This window comes from Lampris incognitus, chromosome 8 (genome assembly GCF_029633865.1).
Source record: "Lampris incognitus isolate fLamInc1 chromosome 8, fLamInc1.hap2, whole genome shotgun sequence".
In the NCBI taxonomy this organism is placed as follows: domain Eukaryota; kingdom Metazoa; phylum Chordata; class Actinopteri; order Lampriformes; family Lampridae; genus Lampris; species Lampris incognitus.
This window is the reverse complement of record NC_079218.1, coordinates 23,662,201-23,683,537: the sequence shown is the minus strand read 5'-3', so window position 1 is coordinate 23,683,537 and position 21,337 is coordinate 23,662,201. Positions and strand designations below refer to the sequence as shown.

The following is a 21,337-nucleotide window of genomic DNA, read 5'->3' as shown; positions in this document are numbered from 1 at the left end:
ATTATCGTTAATCATCATTATTGTAATATGAAGTCAGTGCCTTTTCCACATGTGTTTGTATATATGTCAGGTATTCATCCAGTGTGCTCAGTTTCCAGATATCCAAGACATGCATTTGAAGTTCCTCTCCCTTAGGTCAAATTACTTTCAAAATTGTGTGAGGTAGTCCTTACCAAATTGTAATTGCAGGACTTGCCGAGGTCAACATCTCATTGCATGGCTGATTTTTCACGAAATTTCACTAAAGTTCATTTTTAGCTGAAATTTAGTCCTTAATACAACATACTAAACCATCTCCCTTATCATTTTGTTGTACAGTGGGTGACAAAAGTAAGGTTTCAAGTCTCACCTCAACTGGAGGTATATCTCAGACATTTTACTTGGTTGCGTAACTGATTTTCAGTCATTTCAGTAATTGGACTGAACAGTTCTGAATGAAGGCCTATCAGGCACTATAGAATTATTAAACTTTTTTTCCTTTCTCTACCTGTTTGGTTCTGTAGGCCAGAAGCAGTCTGTCCACCTCCTGCCAGGAATGAGCAGTGACAGCGAAATTGACTGTGACACAGAGAATGAGGATGAGCTGACTGAAGCAAATAACTGTTGCTATGATACTCAGCCTGCAGGTATCAGGCCCAATTCTCACATAAACGCACAAGAAAACAACATGGAAATCATCACTCTGACCACATTTACATGCGTACCAAAATTTCAAAATCAACCCGATTTAAGATGTTCGTCTGTCTCTCTCCGTTTTCAGTTTTTCGCTTCAGTATGATTTATTGGCATCACAAACTATACGTTTGTATTGCAAAACCATTCAGAGCTGCGTTTTTAAGTTATCGGAACAATGAAGACAGTAATGATGCATGGAAAAAGTATACCACAAATATGCAGTAAACCAGTATACAATCTTTTTGTTTGAATTTTTGCGCCGAATAATTTTGCATTTTGAATCTGCAATTTGATTAATTTAGATTACTCCATGTTTTCCAGAACTGATTTGTGTTTGACTCCCATGAATGATAGAGCCTTGCAGATTAATTGTTTCCTGTAGGTTTTGAGTGTATGTTGTGTGTATGTATATATTTTTATTTTTTTTGGGGGGGGGGGATTTCCCCCCCACCTTTTCTCCCCAATTGTACCCGGCCAATTACCCCACTCTTCCGAGCCGTCCCAGTCGCTGCTCCACCCCCTCTGCTGATCCGGGGAGAGCTGCAGACTACCACATGCTTCCTCCGATACATTAGGAGTCGCCAGCCACTTCTTTACACTTGCCAGTGAGGAGTTTTGCCAGTGGTACGTAGCCCATGGGAGGATTACGCTGTTCCCCCCCAGTTCCCCCTCCCCCCGAACAGGCTCCCTAACCAACCAGAGGTGGTGCTAGTGCAGTAACCAGGACACATATCCACATCCAGCTTCCCACCCACAAACACGGCCAATTGTGTCTGTAGGGACGCCTGACCAAGCCGTAAGTAACATAGAGATTTGAACCAGCGATCCCCATGTTGGGAGGCAATGGAATAGACCGCTAGGCTACCCGGATGCCCCACGTTTTATATTCTTTTAAAATTTCTCTAAGCAAGGCGTACATCTACATTTTTGTGCTCATGCTGACTTGCTGTCGCAGGTGTTCCTCACCGGTTCCTCACCCCAAGTTATCCTTCAACTGCACTGTTGAACAGTGACTGGAAAAGGAATGGGGAAATCATTAAAGCCAAATAAACAGGCCTCTGATGTACTTAAATACCATTTGTCTTTTATTCTCTCCAGGAGAGCATCTTCTTTCTGATGACCTTGATTTCACCAATGGAGAAAACACTGAGAGGTGATTTCTCTGCCCTCCCTAACATGGCAACTGGCACGCCAGTCAGACACGACAACCTGCTGCTGTCTTCTTATTGGTGACAACAACATGGCCGCCAGAGAGCAACAGGAAAGTCATTTGGATAACCAGTAGCATAACTTAGCATAGGTTTTGCATGTGGCAATTCTTGGAAATAGAAATGAAGAAATTCAACATATTATCATCATTCTAAGGTTCGCATTGACTTGAATCGAGTTTAAGCACTGATCTTTTATTCATTAGTAAGTGAATTTGAAAGGCAGGAGGTTGTGCTGTTTTTGCAAGACATGGATTCAAGTGTTTTGCCCAGCTATGTACATAGATGTTTATTCACTTTTCTGTAGTCTTATGATTGTTGATATTCCAATACTTTGTTTGTTATATGCTTTTGGCATTCAAATGAAAACTGAGTAGACCTTAATGAGTATGGAATTACTCATCAACAGGTGGCAGGACAATGAGCCAGACTGCCTAACATTAACCCTCGACAAAAGGTGCTCTTTATTTTGTGAGGAAAGAATAACACATCTGTAATACAGACTGCATTTATTTTTGAACATTTCAGCCTTGGTGACACTTCATTATGTCCACCCTTCAGACTGAAAGAGAAGAAAGGCGTTAACAGTTTTTGCCCCTATGGGATGTTTTTTTTATCTAATGTGAACCATTCTAAGAGGTAGATTAAACTTGATTGCGTGATTTTTTTTTCTATCATTCATTTAGTGAGGAAAAAAAATCATGAACGCTAAATGATTGTGAATGCGACGAGTCACATGAGAAATTACATGTTCTGTAAAGGAGATGTTTTTGTCTGAAATGTAAGCCCCCCCCCCCCCCAAACACCAATGGTGACTACATTTGTTTGTGACCAAGATAAACATTCCAGCTGAACCTGGTTTGAGATTTGCTGATTCAGATCAACTCGAGAGTGGATTGTTGTGGACAGGGCCATCCCTCCTTTGTACAATCATATTGAGGCAATCCATTCTGTCCCTCTTTATAAGCTCTAAATAGATCTGTATCCCTGACACATCTAGTTTGTTTTCTTTATGAAGGTCATCTTCTTGGCCTCTACAGCAGTGGACGCTACCTTTTCTGTCTTTGAATATGACACTCCTCTGCCCGTTAATTTTCCACATTAGGAGATCTCAACCCTTTTTAAAGGGAACCATTTATTGTTTTCTTTATATCTCTTCTTAGGGCATTGTCTTCCTTTGTGGTGGATCCGTTAATGACTGCAATCTAGTGACAGCTAATGGCAAGGACATGAAGAAATGATAGTTGCAGCTTTTAGAATGTCCATAAGTTTACATTGTAAATCATTTGATACATCAGTTGTAGGAGCTTGCTGCAAAGGGATCAACGAGGCATTTTTCACTGATATGCCTTTTGCTTAAAACTGCATGGCTCCAATGGCTTGAGGCAGGCAGAGGCGGCATTGTGTGGAACATCTCTGACCCTTGTAAGGGTGTTTTTGTATAGTTGCAAGGCATATCCTAATATGGTCTCAGTGAATCGGCATTATCCATATATTCATTCCTTCTGTCTCACAAACATTTCTGTTACTTTTGACACTGTACACGAGCATGGTTTTGGTAATACAGGGAAGGCTGTTGTTAGTTGTTCATCCCGTCTGTTATTTGTGCCAGTGCCATCCTGCAAGTTTGCTTTCTTTTGTATCTTCCCAGAAAGTACACTGGACTTTATTTGGTTTGTAATAATAATAATAATTAAAACTTGAGTTCATTTTGTGTAACTAACAGTTGTCAAATAAAATATTTTATGGTCTCCTAAAGCCTCACTTTCTAACGTCTTGCGTTTATATTCATAATGACAATGTAAATATTAAACATTTTACCAGCTTAACTGTAGACAAGGGCCCTCATCAGTGATTCAAAGTATTAAATATAAGTGGGTGAACATGATTATGCATTGCAGGCCTGGTGTTTGACAGCAGATGGGAAGGAAGAGGACTGGTCAGAGGGCTTGCCCTGCCAGCTTTGCATGATGAGACAGCGGACCTATTGACATTATTTGGGAGAGTACTTTGGCACTGACGGAGCCCTCATCCACGCCCAGACTCTTTTCCCTGTATGAGAAGAGTTGCAAGGAAGAAGCAGGGCTTAATTTAGGAGCTTTGAAGGAGAGGACCATGTTGCATATTACTCCCCAACCCTTTTAGGCACCACAGGGACTGGCAGAGTTCAGTTCGCCATTTCAACGCTGACGTGGAGATTCATGGCCTAGTCTAGCAGGTCAGACAGACCCTACTTTTAGCAAGTGATATACAGGGGAATATGTTGAGATTGAGTAATTTTGCTATATTTAGAGAAATAATTTTCTTCCAGTGAGTTAAGTCAATAGACAAGTGGCTTCTGTACTCCTTCTCTTGGTCAGGGGTTTAAAAATATCATTCAAGTCCTGGTGAAAGTGCAATAATAGGTTGAGTTCAGCAAATCCTTTGTCTTAAAATCCGCACCACTTAAGCTTTCACATGGCATTTAAAACAGAGATGGATGTTCTGTTCCGCCATGGTCTAATCCCCCGCCAAGGTTAAAATCAAGGTTCTGCTCCTCCACCCTGCCCTAGCACTTTTCATATTGTAATCCTGCATTTCCCTCCCCTCTGTTACTCTGATTTTCATTACTTAAGTCTCAAAGTCTAAAATGGCAGAATGGATGGAGTAAAGCCAGATTATGTGTCAAAAACTGAAGTCTCTTTATTTTAAATTTTAGAATGGGTTGAGTACAGCTTGCTTTTCTAGCATGGTTTATGTAACTGGAGTGTTGTGGTCAGGCTGTTCCACAGAGGTTTCAGACGATATATGATTCCTCCATGTGGAAGCTCCTACTGATTGACTCTCTTCTGAATGCTAGAAATGGTTTAAACTGATGAGCCAAAACATTATGACCACCTGCCAAATGTGCTTTTGGTCCTCTGTGTGCCGCCAAAACAGTGCCAACCTGCTGAGGCATGGACTCTACAAGACCCCTGAAGGTGTCCTGTGGTATCCGACACCAAAACATTAGTAGCAGATCCTTCGAGTCCTGTGAGTTGTGAGGTGAAGCCGCCATGGATCAGACTTGTCAGTCCACCACATTACACAAATGCTGAATTGAACTGAGATTTGGAGAATTTGGAGGCCAGGGTGACACCTTGAACACTTCATGTTCCTCAAACCATTCCCAAACAATGTGTGCAGTGTGGCAGGGTGCATTATCCTGTTGAAAGAGACCACTGCAGTCAGGGAATACCATTGCCATGAAGGGGTGCACCTGGTCTGCAATGATGTTTAGGTAGTCCGCATATGTCAAATTGATGTCCACATGAATGGCTGGACCCAGGGTTTCCCAGCAGAACATTGCCCAGAACATCACACTCCCTCCTCCGGTTTGTCGTCTTCCCACAGTGCATCCTGGTGCCATCACTTCCCCGGGTAAATTGTGCACACATACATGGCCATCCACGTGATCTAAAAGAAAACTGGACTCATCAGATCAGGCTACCTTCTACTGCTCCAAGGTCAAGTTCCAATGCTCGCGTGCCAATTGTAGGCGCTTTTGGTGGTGGACAGGGGTCATCATGGGCACACTGACTGGTCTGCAGCTATGCAGCCCCATACACAGCAGGGTGCGATGCACTGTGTTGTGACACATTCCTCCCATAATCATCATTAAAATTTTCTGTGACTTGTGCAACAGTAGACCTTGGGTCGGTTCCGACCAGACCGGGATAGCCTTTGATACCCTTACACATCGATGAGCCTTGGACACCCAACACCCTGTCACCGGTTTGTGGTTTGTTTCCCCTCAGACCACTGTCAATAGGTACTCAACACTGTTGACCGGGAGCACCCCACAAGCCTTTCCGTTTCAGAGATGCTCTAACCCATTGTCTGGCCATAACAATTTGGGTCTTGTCAAAATTGCTCAGGTCTTTACTTCTGCCTATTTCTCCTGCATCCAACACGTTGTCAACAAGAACTGATTGCTTGCTTACCATCTGATCTACCCAGATCTTGACATGTGCCCTTGTTTGTAGATGATTGACATTATTCGGTTCACCTGTGAGTGGTCATAATGTTTTGGCTCATCAAGGCAAGGCAAATTTGTTTATGTAGCACATTTCAACAACAAGGGAATTCAAAGTGATTTACACAATAGAATAGAATAGCATACTCTTTATTAGTCATCTTGTACGTACATACAAATGAAATTTACTCTCTGCATTTAACCCATCCTAGCTGTGTAGCTAGGAGCATTGGGCAGCCGCTGTGCAGCCCCCAGGGACCAACTCCAGTTATTTCTTATTGCCTTGGTCAGGGGCACAGACAAGAGTATTAACCCTAACATGCATGTATTTTTTGATAAAACATAAAAGGCATTAAGAGAAGCAACATAAGGCAATAAAAATTTTAAAAACTAATAAAAAGAGTAAAAGTTAGTGCAGTGTAAGATGAAAATCAAAAGCTTCAAGTTTTATTTAGTAAAAGGCAGCAGCAAAGAGGAAAGCCTTCAGCCTAGATTTAAAAGAACTGAGTTGTAGACCTGCAGTTTTTGGGGAGTTTGCTCCTGATATGTGGTGCATAAATACTGAAAGCTGCCTCTCCATGTTTAGTTTTGACTCTGGGGACAGAGAGCAGACATGTAGCAGACAATCTGAGTGGTCTGGATGGTTCATAGTGTAGCAGTAGGTCAGAAATATATTTTGGCCCTAAACCATTCAGTGCTTTATAAACCAAGAGCAGTGTTTTAAAATAAATTCTTTGACGGAAAGGGAGCCAGTGTAGCAACCTCAGGACTGGAGGGATGTGAGCTACACTTTTGGTCTTTGTAAGGACTTGAGCAGCAACATTGTGAATCAGCTGCAGCTGTCCAATTTTTTATTTTTAGAAAGACCTGCAAAGACACTGTTACATTAGTTGAGTCAACTGAAGATAAATGCATGGAAAGTTCTTTCAAATCCTGCTGAGACATAAATCCGTTAATTCTTGATAATTCTTCAGGTGATAGTAGGCAGACTTTGTAATTGTCTTAATGTGGCTATCTAAATTCAGGTCTTAGTCCATGACTATACCAAGATTTCTGGCTTGGTTCGTGGTTTTTAACATTACCGATTGTAGCTGAGTGCTGACTTTTAGTTGTTCTTCCTTGGCTCCAGAGGCAGTTACTTCAGTTTTCTTTGTTTACAATCATTGATTTGTTCAATGCACTTACTCAGTGTTTGTATGGGATTATAGTCCCCTGGTGATATGGTTATGTAAATCTGCATAATTATGGTAACATATTTTGTTGTTTTCCATAATCTGGAGTAGTGGAAGCATATAGATGTTAAACAGAAGTGGCCCCAAAATGGAGCCTTGGAGAACTCCACGGGTCATTTTGTATGCTCAGATTTGTAATTACCCATAGACACAAAGTGGTCCCTGTCCTTTAAGTAGGATTCAAACCAGTTTAGTGCTCTGCCAGAAAGTCCCACTCAGTTATCCAATCAGTCGAGTAATATGTTGTAGTCAACTGTGTCAAATGCAGCACTGAGCTCCAACAATACCAGGACTGAGTTTCTGCCATTGTTTGTGTTTAAGTGGATGCCATTAAAGACATTAACAAGAGAAGTCTCAGTGCTGTGGTGTGGTCAAAATCCTGACTAGAAGACATCGAAACTTTTTAGTGCCAAAAATTTGTTGAGCTGCTGGAAATTAGCTTTTTCAGTTATTTTACTCAGAAATGTGAGGTTTGATAGTGAAGTGTCTAGATTATTCTCTTTTTTTTTAGTGGCTTGATGACTGCAGCTTTCAGGGCCTGTGGGAAGATCTGAGAGAAGAGATGTGTTGACAATTTTTAGAAGATCTGAGGACATGCAATTGGAAACATTTTTGAAAAAGCCTGTTGGCAGAATATCAAGACAGCAGGAGGATGATTTCCGATCCCCCAAGTTTTTATGGTTGATGGGATCAAATTGTGACATGCTATTTGAATTGATTTTAGGTGGACTTAGGAACAACACATGCCCTGTACCTAGTATGCAGGCATTGGCTGCCTGTCTAATTTTCTGAATTTTGTGTTTAAAGGAGACAAATGTATTGCAGGCCCTAGTAGATAGAAATACAGAGGCTTCTGTCACTGGGGGTTTGTTAGCCTGTTGACAGTAGAAAACAAGGCACGTACATAATTATTGTTTTTGCTAATGATGTCAGAGAAGTAAGACCACCTTGCATTTCTCAGTTCCAAATTTTAAATGCGCAGTCTCTCTTTATAGATTTCATAATGAACAGTAAGTGCATATAGGATTTCTGATGCAACCACTTTACCATTGATTATGCTGTAGAGTTTAAGACAAGTCATCAGTCTTAACTCGCCACTGGATTGGAAAATGACAATTGCAACACAATTAAACAACCATGTTTATATGCAATGATAACCTTCCAGCTTTCCTCATACTATGTTTTTAAGTCACTCCATTGGCCTAGAACATCTAGCAGTTTCACTTTTCTCTCACTCATTGCTTTCTAATTCGAGACAGCTTGTCCGAGCACAGATACCACCACAGGACATGTCTTAAAAGCTTAATTAAAAAGCATCTTGGGTAATTAAATGGAGTCGTAGTCATGCCAAGACGAGACAGGTGGAGGTTGCAGTCATCCTAATTAAGAATCCTGGCATTTTGGCTGGCATCACCTGGGGGGGCTCAGTCAGAGAACAGCATTCACCTGAGGGAAGGACACATGGACGCAAACTGTACACAGGAAAACAACAGTTAGCTGCACAAGTCACTCTGTGGAATCCTTCCCAGTTGAAAAAGAAAAAGGCGTCAGCCAAAAGACTTGGTCTAATCTTTATATACATGATAATTGTCACCATTTAAGATACACATATTTAAATACTTTAGGAACACAGATGATTCAGGTACTGAAATTTTTTTTGTTTCATTTAACCTAACCTGTATGTTAAGGAAAAGCCGTTCATAGGGTTTGTCTTCAAATCCTGTAGGACACCGAGTGAGTGAATGCATACTACTTTATAGCAGGACTCTCGCTGAGCAGACTTAATGGCTTTAGTCCTGTGGCCTGGCTCACGCCAAGCCCAAAACACCCCCACCTTAAGCACCTCGGGCACCGGCATACATTTGAATAGACTGCAATTTGTTCAAGTAAAACATCTCGAGTGTGAAACTCTGGACAGTCTTTTCAAACACATGCAGATGTCAAGATCAAGGACTGTAGGGTTTTTCTGAAAAGGGCCGTCAAGTATGGCTGCCAAGACTCTTCCAGGAATGGCATCACTGCTTTTGTCGTGAAGCAGCATCTCTGTGCAATCATAAGCAAGATGGTAGCTCATCATTAAGCCTGGCTCAGCATAAAAGTTAGTGAAGACAAACCCTATAAGAGCCTTTCCATGCATGGTTTCAAAAAGATTCATTATTGCTTACAGAGGGAAAAAAAGCATTTTTTTGTGTACATCGACACAGTGCAGAGTCATGGAGGGCCTTGATATGAGAGAAGAGACGAGAGGAAAAGGGGAGAGCAGACCTGAACTTCTGCTTGCTTTAAATCAATCAACAGGGGAGGGGAAAGGTCAATACTGCCATGATAGGGCCTGTGTGCCAAGGAGTGCATGAGCGAGGGAGGAATTGTGGGTCCTTTTTAAGCCTGGGTCCACTATTCACCTTGGAATGATTTTGACCTTGTGTTTGGTTTTTTTATTGCTTACATGAAGAAATTTTTACTTCCAGACATTTCAATATATGTACATAATACACATCCATGTGTTAGCTGAGTCCATTGCTGCAAGGGGTGCTAGGTGCTGCAACCCAGGTGATTTAGTGCCTGTGTATCCTCGTCGTTCAAGCACTGCCTTGCTACAACTCTCTGCCCCCATAGCTGTGACTGACATATGAATGGCACAAATATAGTACAGTGTTGAGCTTGAACATCCACACAGAATGGTAGCCCTCCCCCCGTGTCCTGCCGTGAATTTACATAGGTAATTAAACTACATTGCACACACGCCCCTGCAGTACACTGTCAGTCTCTCATGATATGACGGCACGCACATACATTCATACAGTACAGGTAAATTTACTGCAATTTTCATTAATTAATGCCTAATGTGAGGGGTGTTGGAAGGAATGGGTGAGATATTTGACTTCGGTCGATCGTTGATTGTAAGAGGGAGAAGGAGGTGTGAATTGGGACTCGTAACAGCCATTTTATGCATGACTAACTTTTATAGAAGGGTGAGAAATGGCAGTTAGTGTGGTTTGGATTTAATGAGTAGAATGTTTTGTTTGTTTTTTCAGCTTACACAAACATTAAGGTTTAGAAATGTGAAATATACTGCACTCAAATATAGAACACCTTGGTAGAATGATGGGAACATAAAATAAGCTAGCTGAACTATATTAACTCTCCCAGAATATCAAATATTTACCTCCAAAAACTGACAACTGTAGTGGATTTCACTTTCATGAACGATTCCTGCAGCCTTTTGCATGAACGGTTTGATTAAAGACCAGTATTTTCCACACAGCCCCAACTGTTCTCTTGGAAATGGGGGATTCATTTCCCTCAAATGAAAAATAAACTCACAAGAAAACCGATGTATATACCGATGTATCCCACCTTCACCTGGCTGATCAGTGAAGTCCACACATAGTCTCATGTACATTCGAATACCCGAGATACATTCCACCTCCTGTATAGGGGTCCACCCACAGTTCAAACTGCTTTTCCCACAGTGGTTCCATGCGACCTTCAGTGTTGAGGTGTGAGGTTGACAAGTGTCTCTGGGAGCAGTGGGCACGACAATGAAACATAACGGCCTGTGTGTGTGTGTGTGTGTGTGAGAGAGAGAGAGAGAGAGGGTGATCTATCTGCAGCTAGAGAATGGCCTAGAATAATACACTTAAAATAAGGAACAGAGGGAATGGCACAGTCTGGTATTTTGTCAGGGATGGCACAACGATTGTTGTCAGATGATTTGTCCATTTTTCCACGTGCCTATTTCGAAAACTTTGGGGTGTTTTTAATTACCAGCCATTGACTGGGCCAGGACAGAGCCGGTATAGATTACAGAACCTGGTGGTGGCTAAGGTGTTAACGTTCCATAGATCCATTGCATAAACAAAGTTAAGCGGTAGTAACATTAGAATTTTAAGCATTTATTAATGTGCATGACTGTTCCTACCACAAATTAGGCTTATTGCTTTGCTTTATATGTATAAATTATTAATAATGTTGATGTAACAGTGGCATAGGTTTGTAATGTTACCCCTCAAAGCTCAAGTCTAACTTGGAATACATTGGGTTATGTACTTAGCAAATCTAGTTGGAAATTCCCTCCCTTTTTTCTGTACAGGAAACAGAGTTGGGTGACAGAAATGGAAGGCACATGTTCTGCAGCTTTGTCTGAACAAGCCCGACCCAAAAGAAAATGGTAACACCTACTTTGACAGGGCACTTACATGAAGCATGAAGTATGTTGGAAAATGCTTCTGCTCAGTGGACTTTCTGTAAACACAAACTCAATGCAGTAGGCATGATTGATAAGCTAGTAGACTCATGGGTAACTATGTGGTCCAACAAAGATTATAAATAGAATATAATTTCTAAATAATATACCTCTCCTCAGTGCCATTATCCCACTATTGTATCCCCATCTGGAAAACACATCACTCGACATGTAGCATTTATTCAGGTAAGTGACTGCTAATCTTATAATCCTGTGTTAAGCGCTTTTATCTATGGACATAGAGTGGGTGGATAATGGCTGTGCTCATCTTCTGTATTGGAGGCAAGAGAACAGCATGTCCACCTTCAACCACAAAAACCAGGGCCAGGAACTTTTACAGCCTCCTGAAAGAACTCATGCAGCGTTGTGGGATGGGGGTGGTGGTGGGTGGGGGGTAGGCGATCATGGCTGCATGTCTGCTCACAATCTGTCTTTGCAGCTCTCTCATGGTCGTTGGTGATTGAGAAGATGTACACCTCGTGCCTGTTGATGGTGTAAGTGATAAGCGCAACGGCGCTTTACAACTGGAAATATTTCAATTTACGAAATTAGAGCACCACACTTCAGATGGGGGGGGGTTCAATTGTCACGTAACGACAGTGGGAGCCACAACTAAGCTACTAACAAAGAAAGGAGGTGTTTTTGGAGGGTACAGGACTTAAGAGCAGAGGTGGCTTGGGGGTTGGTGTCCATGGTGTAGTGGGGTGAGGGATTAGGGTTCAATGAGATGAGATGGTAGAGATGGGGTCACCTCTTCAGATGGTGGTGTCGTCGGGCAAGTGAGGCAGTGCGACCCCAGGCCTCCGGTCAGGCCAGCGGTGAGAGTAGGGCACCGTGCGACAAGAGCGCAGCAGCCCTGGCAGCTCCTTTGGGGTTCTGCCAATACACTTTGGGCCCCACCGGGGACTTGCACACACCATTCTCCGGGTTTGCCTCCCTGCCTGGTTCAACAGGGTAGCCACTTGGGGCCACAGCGGGTCCGTAGAGGCAGGAGTGTTGGGCTCCTGGAAGGCAGGGACACAGGACTTGGGCCTGGGCCTCAATAAGCCTTCTTCTTGGTAGTGGTGGCAGACTGCTCCTGGTCCCCAGGCTGAGAAGAGATCTGCGGTGAGGCCTAGGGAAGGCCCCACAGAGGATGCTGGGGGCAGTATGATCCTGCCCTCCTCTTCTACTCCCAGTGAGGGCCCCAGCAGGCTAAGGCTGGTTCTATCTGTGAAGGAGTCCATGCGGTCTTCATAGCCCAGGTCAGCCGGTGCGGAGCACTGCTGCAAGGGCCAACCACCACGGCCCTTCCCCCCAATGTCCGCCGTGCTCCCTCCCTCGCCACCACCACGCTCCATCCTCACAGCTTCTTCTTCCTCTTCCTCCTCCTCTTCCTCTTCCTCCGCCTCCGCCACCTCCTCCTCCTCAACCTCCTGCTCAGCCGCACCTTCCTCGTCCTCCTCCTCAGCAGTGGTGGGTGGTGGGAAGCGTGGGTCCCGAAGGAAGACCACGATGACAGTGATGTTGTCGCTGGAGCCCGCGTCTCGCGCCGAGGCCACCAACTTATGGGCCACCATGGCAGTGTCTCCAGCATTCTCCTGGAGGTGGTCTGTGACCACCCTCACAGCCTCGTCTGGGCTCACCGTGTCCCAAAAGCCATCACAGGCCAGAATCAGGTAGTCCTCAGAGCCATCCAGCGGGAAGATGCTGTGGTCCGCATCGCCGCAGATATAAGGCTTGTGCTCTGAGTCGCCTATCAACACAGAAAGTAATGGATCAGTTGGGCGATGAATAACTTTGCTAAATCATACACGGCATCCTATTTTTTCCCACTGCAATTTCTCTGAGTATTAATGTGTGGTGTTCTGTCATTCGTGTTGCTGATTTGCAAGTGTAACACTAGAATGAGTAGTTTACCTATGGCTCTGGAAACAGACAGACTGCCATTGACCCGCCATGTTCCAAACCAGATGACACAGCCTCCCAGAGCTTCAATCCTCTGCTTTTCATCCTGCACACAGAGACAACATTACACACACAGGCCTTTTAGTGTGGATCATAGTGATGATGTGGCAGAGGAGGAGCACATTGTATATCACTTCCTGTAAGTAAATCTAAATGTCGTCATCAAAAATTACTAAATTAGTTGTCATCTTTTTGGCACTTTAGTCTGCACGCATGTATGTGCAAGTGTACATGTGCGCATGTGTCACCTCTCTGTCAGGCTTGTGAGGTTTCATCAGCTCAACAGCCTGTCCCCTTCGGACCAGCATGACCTGGGAGTCGCCAAGCCAGGCCACATACAGGGTCTTGCCCCGGAGGAAAGTCACCACTCCTGTAGTGCCACAGCGCAGATTCTGATACACACACACACACACACACACACACACACACACACACATACGAAAGTACAATCATGTACACATATCGATTAAGCTTAGTAAGTGGAGTTCAGTTAAAAAAGCGGCTCCAAGGTTTTAAGAACCAACTGGATTGAACCATATTTTGTAAATGAATTATTTTCTCACCTGCCAGTACTACCCGCTGAATATAGCCACATTTATTTGTGCTACCTGATTTGCTCAATGAATTCAGGATTTCCATTCGCCGACATCTGTGAAATTTTCAACCAATGTATCCTTTTTAATTTTGGCATTGGTGAGTTAGCTTCTGTGACTAACTCAATGAATGCACAAACATTCTGGATGTTAAAATTATTCCCGTTTTCTTCTTTTATTTCTCCTGGCAAAGCAAAGGTTTGAAGGATCTGAGCCACAGGTGTAACGAGTAAGCACCAGGCCCCAACGCCTAATGGTTAAAGTGGGCCCCAGCCTGCCCATCACAATTAATTAATCAAGTTTCCTTTATTAATCCCCTTGGGGAAATTCTGTTACTGCAAATTAACCCATCCTAGCTGTGATCTGTGTAGCTAGGAGCAGTGGGTTGCCACCTTCATGCTGTGCCCGGGGACCAACTCCAGTTCTTTTCCCACTGCCTTGGTCAGGGGCACAGACAGCAGTATAAACCCTAACATGTATGTTTCTTTTGATGGTGGGGGAAACTGGAGCACTCGCAGAAAACCCACCACAAACACAGGGAGAAACTCCACACAGAGGATGACCTGGGATGACCCCCAAGGTTGGACAACCCGGGGGTTCGAACCCAGGATCTCCTTGTTGTGAGGCGACAGTACTAACCACTGTAACGTAACATAACATAATGTCAGTAGCGAATGAATGAAGTGAAAGCATGCAGCTTTAAAATGACCAGCAACAGCGAAATGCACTGCACAGTTGATGCCTAAAAGAAATTATCACTAGGAGACCGCCGTGCTTTAGAGTAGTCTTAATAGCAAGGCCAAGATAGTGATAGACTAGTCTACTTAACAAAACCTGGTGTCGGAGCACCATAACAGACAAAAACATAATCAGTGATGGCACACCGGTACATTGACAACATTATTCATGTCTGCGCATAGGCCTTATCAACACAAAACAAAAGTGTGTAGGTTGATTATTCGTAAAATAATAAGTTCTACTTACATCACAGGTGCACTATCTGGGCTTTTCACTTGGTGAAGTCTTGACGCTTAGCTAGCTAGCTAACTCTTCTGTGTGGATTTTGCTACGCAGTAGTATGCATGTCCATAATTACGCACGGGCACACTTTGCACATTTTTGAACATACCATACACCATAGACTCAGTGCTTGAGATCTTTGATATGATAGTGGTGAGATAAATAGGGGTCCATGCGTGTGGGCCCTAAACTGTTGCGGGCCCCAGTGCAGCTGCATTATCTGCATATATGGTAGTTTTGCTCCTGATCAGAGCTGTTTTTAGCAACCTCATGTTACATTGGCTAAATTGTCCATAAAAAAAGGTTTTTTTCAAAATGGAAAGATGATTATCAATTTCTCATTACCTCTCGTGAGGCTTTCTGGACAAAACGCTCATCGGTGAGTTTGAAAGCTCGGCAAAGGGCATTTCCTGCATCCTGACTGAAGGTTTCCTGGCGGACCAGGTTAACATGAAGATGGTTGGCAGCATATATGGCAGCATCCACACCTCCGTGCCCGTCAAACACTGCAAAGAAAGCCTGCTCCTCCTGATCCTGAGAAGACAAGGGGAACAATTAATGACAATAATAATAACTTTATTTATAGCACTTTTCTAAATCAATATTATGAAGTGCCTTACAAAGAAATTAGGGGTCTCTTGCTTGACAAACAGAGAAAACACTGTTAAAACCAGCTTTAGTTACATTATGTGAACATGTCTATATTCAAAAACCTTTGAACTAATATAGCACAACAATAAATGTATAAGTCCAATAACACGACGGGTCTGTATTGGACTTGCACTGAATATATTCAGTTTTAGCTTCCCATAAGACCAAGGGCTTTCCCCTTTTCCATGTATGCAGCAGGTAGTAGTATGGTGACTGTAAATGTGTAGATCAATCTGGATAATGAGGTTATTTATTCATTATGTTTGTTTGTATTGTAAGAATTATCATTTTCTTGCCTTTTTTTTCTATTGACGGTGAAGGTATGTAATTTTACTCATGCAGTTGATACCAAGTCGATATAACTTCTCAAATACCTTTGAATCCAAATCAGACTTCTTTCCACTTGAGTATAGCAACTTGTAAAACCAACATAGAAACTTTGACTCACTCCTGCCAATTATCAAATGTGATTTTTTTTAAAATTATTATTATTATTATTTTGATGAACTTGAAATTTGAGGGTTTATAAATAAAGCTGATGTTGGGTTCCAGCATCCCCATGACCCTGAGAGCAGGACAAGTGGTTCACATAATGGATTGATGGATGGATTTATCTGAAAATTATTTTTTATGAATACTTGGATTATATTTCACAGTGTGGTGTGTCATGTGCAGAATACCGCATGTACATGCAAGACACAGGAGTCCCAATCGAGGAAAAAAATTGCATTAAAAATGGTGTATATATTAGCCATGGAGTCCTTACAACAATGTTTGCACCTTTTCAATTTCCTTCTGCAGCTACAACAATAATCGCGACTGGTAATTATCAAAAGAGCAGCTTCATGATATTCCCAAGGATTTTTTTTTTGGCTTTTTCTCCCCAATTGTATTGGGCAAATTACCCCACTCTTCCGAGCCGGTCAGGTCGCTGCTCCACCCCCTCTGCCGATCTAGGGAGGGCTGCAGACTACCATATGCCTCCTCTGATACATGTGGAGTTGCCAGCCGCTTCTTTTCACCTGACAGTGAGGAGTTTCACCAGGGGGACGTAGCGCTTGGGAGGATCATGCTATTTCCCCCAGTTCCCCCTCCCCCCTGAACAGGCGCCCTGACCGACCAGAGGAGGCACTAGTGCAGCGACCTGGACACACACCCACATGCCACCTCCCACCCACAGACACGGTCAATTGTGTCTGTAGGGACACCCGACCAAGCCGGAGGCAACACAGGGATTCGAACCGGTGATCCCCGTGTTGGCAGGCAACGGAATACACTATGAGGACGTAGGATTTTTTTTATTATACCTATATGTTTCAAAACTGTGGATAAAATTGTTGTGATTGTCTTCTGCAAAAGGTTACCTTCAGCAATGCTGTTTACTATGCTCATATACCCTTTGAATTTACCCGTTAAGTTACATTTCAAAAAATGTAGATGGAAAATCCTATAAATGACAGCTATCATTTGTGATGCAAAGATTTTCAAATGTATTACCTGCATTATACTTTCTGCAAGTATGAAAATCCAAATACAGCTCACGGATGCCACCCTCATCCTTAATTGTCTGGGTGTTAATGCCAATTAGCTGTCTTAACTGCTATTAGTAAACACTTAACTAAATGGGATGAACATTTAATCAATAAGAATTATGGAGTAATTAAATGGAGGATCCTTGAACATTGGAATAGATCCTAGGGCTTTGGGGCTTGAATGTTGTTCCTAACAACATATTGAGCTCAGTCTGGGTAGCGTAGCGGTCTAATCCATTGCCTAGCAACACGGGGATCACCGGTTCGAATCCCCCTATTACCTCCGGCTTGGTTGGGTGTCCCTACAGACACAATTGGCCGTGTCTGCTGGTGGGAAGCCGTATGTGGGTGTGTGTCCTGGTCCTCTGGTCGGTCGGGGCGCCTGTTTGGGGGGGGGGGACTGGCGGGAATAGCATGATCCTCCCATGCGCTACGTCCCCCCTGGTGAAACTCCTCACTGTCAGGCGAAAAGAAGCAGCTGGTGACTCCACATGTATTGGAGGAAGCATGTGGTAGTCTGCAGTCCCGCCCGGATTGGCAGAGGGGGTGGAGCAGCGACCGAGACGGCTTGGAAGAGTGGGGTAATTGGCCGGATACAATTGGGGAGGAAAAGGGAGGGGGGGAAAGATATTGAGCTCAAAAGACAAAGTGGCATCCGATCCCAAGTCCAAAGCACTTGACTGAGGATAACGTACCTGTGCTTTGATTACAACATGACACCCTCCAATGAAATACTACCTACTCTATAGGATTCATTCATTGGTTTGTTAGAATGGAGTGATTTCATTGAGTCTTTAAATTGATTCAGCTGAGCTTTGGAAACAAGGAGTGATGATACGTGACAGCTCATTATCTGAGTTTTTTAAATGTTATGAGGCTGTGGAGACTTCATGCATTATCAGTAGGGTTTTTTCATGTTTTTAGAGACTGTAAATGTAGTAAATCAGACCTGTCCTATGACTCAAACTGGAATGACATAATGGTGAAGGATCGGTACTGCTGCTCCTTACGAAAGTGGGACGGTTATTGTGAGTTTGGGCCCATTAATGCACAAGGGTTGGAGGTGTGTCCTTACGTGGATGTTAAAGAGAGTGTTGAAGTCGGGTATGATGACGTGCTTGTCTTCCATCTTGCGCCTCATGTTCTTGATGGCATGAATTGAGGTTTCGTAGTAGGGCTGAGGCCGACGGCGGTAGGGAAAGTCCTTCAGCCAGAGGCAGCACATTTCAAACAGCCTGTTAAAGACCAGCCGCGCTAACTTCACTGACTCCAGCTCTGGAACACACATACACACACACACACACACACACACACACACACACACACACACACACACACACACACACACAGAGGATAACTGGATTAATTGAAATGCATATTCATTATTTATCTTTGCTATGCTGTAATTTTTATACGGCTGATATTGCTGCCTAATCTCTGCAAAGTAGCAATGCATACTGTGTATATGCACACACACAGTCTAACACAGAGATTACGATAAGACAAAATGGCTCCTTGACTACAAAGGGATATGCACACACAGTGCATACACACTCAAATTGGATGAAAATCTGATTAGTATGAAGTTGGTTGCGCAAAACAATAATGCAAATGCGGTGGTGTCTGTTATCATGCAAATGCACACTCAATATATAGACAAAAAGCCCTTATATGGGCTTAATGTGTTGTGCATGTGTCTGTATGCATGTATACACATGCACAGACACACTCATTAATCCCATGCAGCAAAGTTTCACAGTTATTTGGAAGAGTATGAAACATAAATAGTTTCTCCATTGACCTAAAATGGTATTCATACCCAACTGATCTTCTAACACTGGAAGTTTTTAACATCTATCTGGAACCTTTATTATATAAATGAAACCATAAGCGAACAAACATTGCATTTATTTGAAAAAGTTTGGTAACACTGAAAGCCTTTGTGTAAAAAAAAAAGAAAAAAAAAAGGAATTGCTCCTTAGAATCAACCCATTTTAGCAGCACATTTTGGGGGGGGGGGTTTTCCTCCCTTTTTCCTACCCAATTGTATCCGGCCAATCACCCCACTCTTCTGAGCTGTCCCGGTCACTGCTCCACCCCCTCTGCCGATACATGGAGAGCTGCAGACTACCACATACCCCCTCCGATACATGTGGAGTCGCCAGCTGCTTCTTTTCACCTGACAGTGAAGAGTTTCACCAGGGAGGATCACGCTATTCCCCCCAGTTCCCCCAGTTAGCAGCACGTTTTAACCGCATCCAAACACTTCCTCTGGGAAATGGTAAATTTGTCCCTGCACAACAGATGAACTTCTGACCACTCTTCTTAGCACAGCTCCTTCAGTTTAGTGATGTATTTGGGGTTGTGAGAACAAAGTGGTTCTTTGAGGTTTCACCACATTACTTCAGAGCGGTTTAGGTCTGGTCTTTGAGCAAGCCATTTAAAAATTTGTTTTAGTGGGGCATCCGAGTGGCATGGCGGTCTATTCTGTTGCCTACCGACACGGGGATCGCCGCTTCGAATTCCTGTGTTACCTCCGGCTTGGTTGGGCATCCCTTCAGACACAATTGGCCGTGTCTGCAGGTAGGGAGCCGGATGTGGGTATTCGTCCTAGTCGCTGCACTAGCGCCTCCTCTGGTTGGCCAGGGGACCTGTTCAGGGGGAGGGGGAACTGGGGGGAATAGCGTGATCTGTAATGTTCTGTTATGTAATAAATCAAGCTGAAAAGTATTTCTTGCCTTTGTGTATTTAATCACATCTTGTCTGCTCAATGGCTGTCACGTTCTGACCCTAGAACATTCTGCACATGAACCTTAACCCTCTACAATAAACAAGATATACCAATACTGCCACCTACTGGCCCGGTGGGCACATATCATTACATGATCCTCCCACGTGCTATGTCCCCCTGGTGAAACTCCTCACTGTCAGGTGAAAAGAAACGGCTGGTGACTCCACATGTATCGGAGGAGGCATGCGGTAGTGAGCACATGGGATCGGCAGAGGGGATGGAGCAGCGACCGGGACAGCTCGAAAGAGTGTGATAATTGGCCGGATACAATTGGGGAGAAAAAGGGAGAACCCCCAAAAAAGGGAGAACCCCCCCCAAAAAAACAACAACAACAACAACGTGTAGTAGTGTTCGTCATCATTCCATCAAGGTTCAGTTTTAATTGCTGTGGTAATCTGCCATAGAAAGAGCGGGATTTGTAGTTTCTTTAATGATGACAAGTAGGCCAGGTTGTACTGCCGCAAAGCCTCCAGAAACTATGATGCTGTCGCCGCGATGTTTGGCCACATTCAAGCTTTTTTCGTGTGGAGTGCTCGGTTTTCAACTGGCACTGTGAGGCCAAATGCCTCCAGAAAGTTCTACATTAGAAGTACTATCTGTTAAAACAAAATTATATCAGGAATCCCAAAGATGGTTCAGACATTGTTTGGCATACTCAGGATGAGTACTCAAATCCATCTTGGTGAACAAATTTTCACCCCCCCCCCTTTTCTCCCCAAATGTACTTGGCCAATTACCCCACTTTTCCAAGCTGTCCTGGTCGCTGCGCCATCCCCCTCTGCCGATCCAGGGAGGGCTGCAGACTACCACACGCCTCCTCCAATACATGTGAAGTCACCAGCCGCTTCTTTTCACCTGACAGTGAGGAGTTTTGCCAGGGGGACATAGCACGTGAGAGGATCACGCTATTCCCCCCAGTTCCCCCTACTCCCCGAACAGGCGCCCTGACCAACCAGAGGAGGCGCTAGTGCAACGACCAGGACACATACCTGCATCCGGCTTCCCGTCCACAGACACGGCCAATTGTATCTGTAGGGATGCCCAACCAAGCCGGAGGTAACACGGGGATTCAAACCGTCCATCCATCATGCTTATCTCAAAGGCAGGTGTCGGTAGGCATAGACCGCTACGCTACGCAGACGCCCAGCAATTTTTTTTACTTTGCCATGAATGCCTTTTTTCGAGCATCTGATGGTGATCTGACAGTGCAGAGGCTTTGGAACCCTTTAACACCGCCAACAACAACAAAAACTACTTTTACTCAAAGGGCTGCAGGAATTCTTTCTCGCAGCTTGATATTTCTCAAGATCAGTGGTCTCTAATGATGTGCCACTGAAGGAACATAAGAGCACATTATGGAAGTTTTCCTTGGAAAAACAAAACACTGCACCAGTTTATTTTGCTCACCTTAAACTAGAGTGGTGCAACTATAAGAAAAAAAATCCCCT

At 43.7% G+C, this 21,337-nt stretch overlaps 2 protein-coding genes across 3 annotated transcripts in view; one reads left to right on the top strand and one right to left on the bottom strand.

Annotated features, from left to right (window-relative positions):
• Positions 1-3,655, top strand: part of trim37 (tripartite motif containing 37) — a 32,065-nt gene extending 28,410 nt beyond the window's left edge. Inside the window, exons 20-21 of one of the 2 annotated variants that reach the window (XR_008810603.1) lie at positions 504-1,299; positions 1,774-1,792. Coding sequence is in view for 1 of the 2 variants with exons in the window: in XM_056284823.1 (XP_056140798.1) it covers positions 504-626; positions 1,774-1,832 (182 nt within the window). In the remaining variant the exon portion in view is untranslated. Of the gene's footprint in view, positions 1-503; positions 1,300-1,773 lie in introns of both variants that reach the window. The other variant, XM_056284823.1, reaches the window with a different exon arrangement.
• An 8,455-nt stretch (positions 3,656-12,110) lies between these two features.
• Positions 12,111-21,337, bottom strand: part of ppm1e (protein phosphatase, Mg2+/Mn2+ dependent, 1E) — a 64,541-nt gene continuing 55,314 nt past the window's right edge. Inside the window, exons 3-7 of the mRNA XM_056284245.1 lie at positions 18,174-18,373; positions 15,261-15,449; positions 13,551-13,694; positions 13,255-13,348; positions 12,111-13,090 (exon numbers count right to left, since the gene is read on the bottom strand). Coding sequence (XP_056140220.1) covers positions 12,111-13,090; positions 13,255-13,348; positions 13,551-13,694; positions 15,261-15,449; positions 18,174-18,373 — 1,607 coding nt within the window. The remainder of the gene's footprint in view (positions 13,091-13,254; positions 13,349-13,550; positions 13,695-15,260; positions 15,450-18,173; positions 18,374-21,337) is intronic.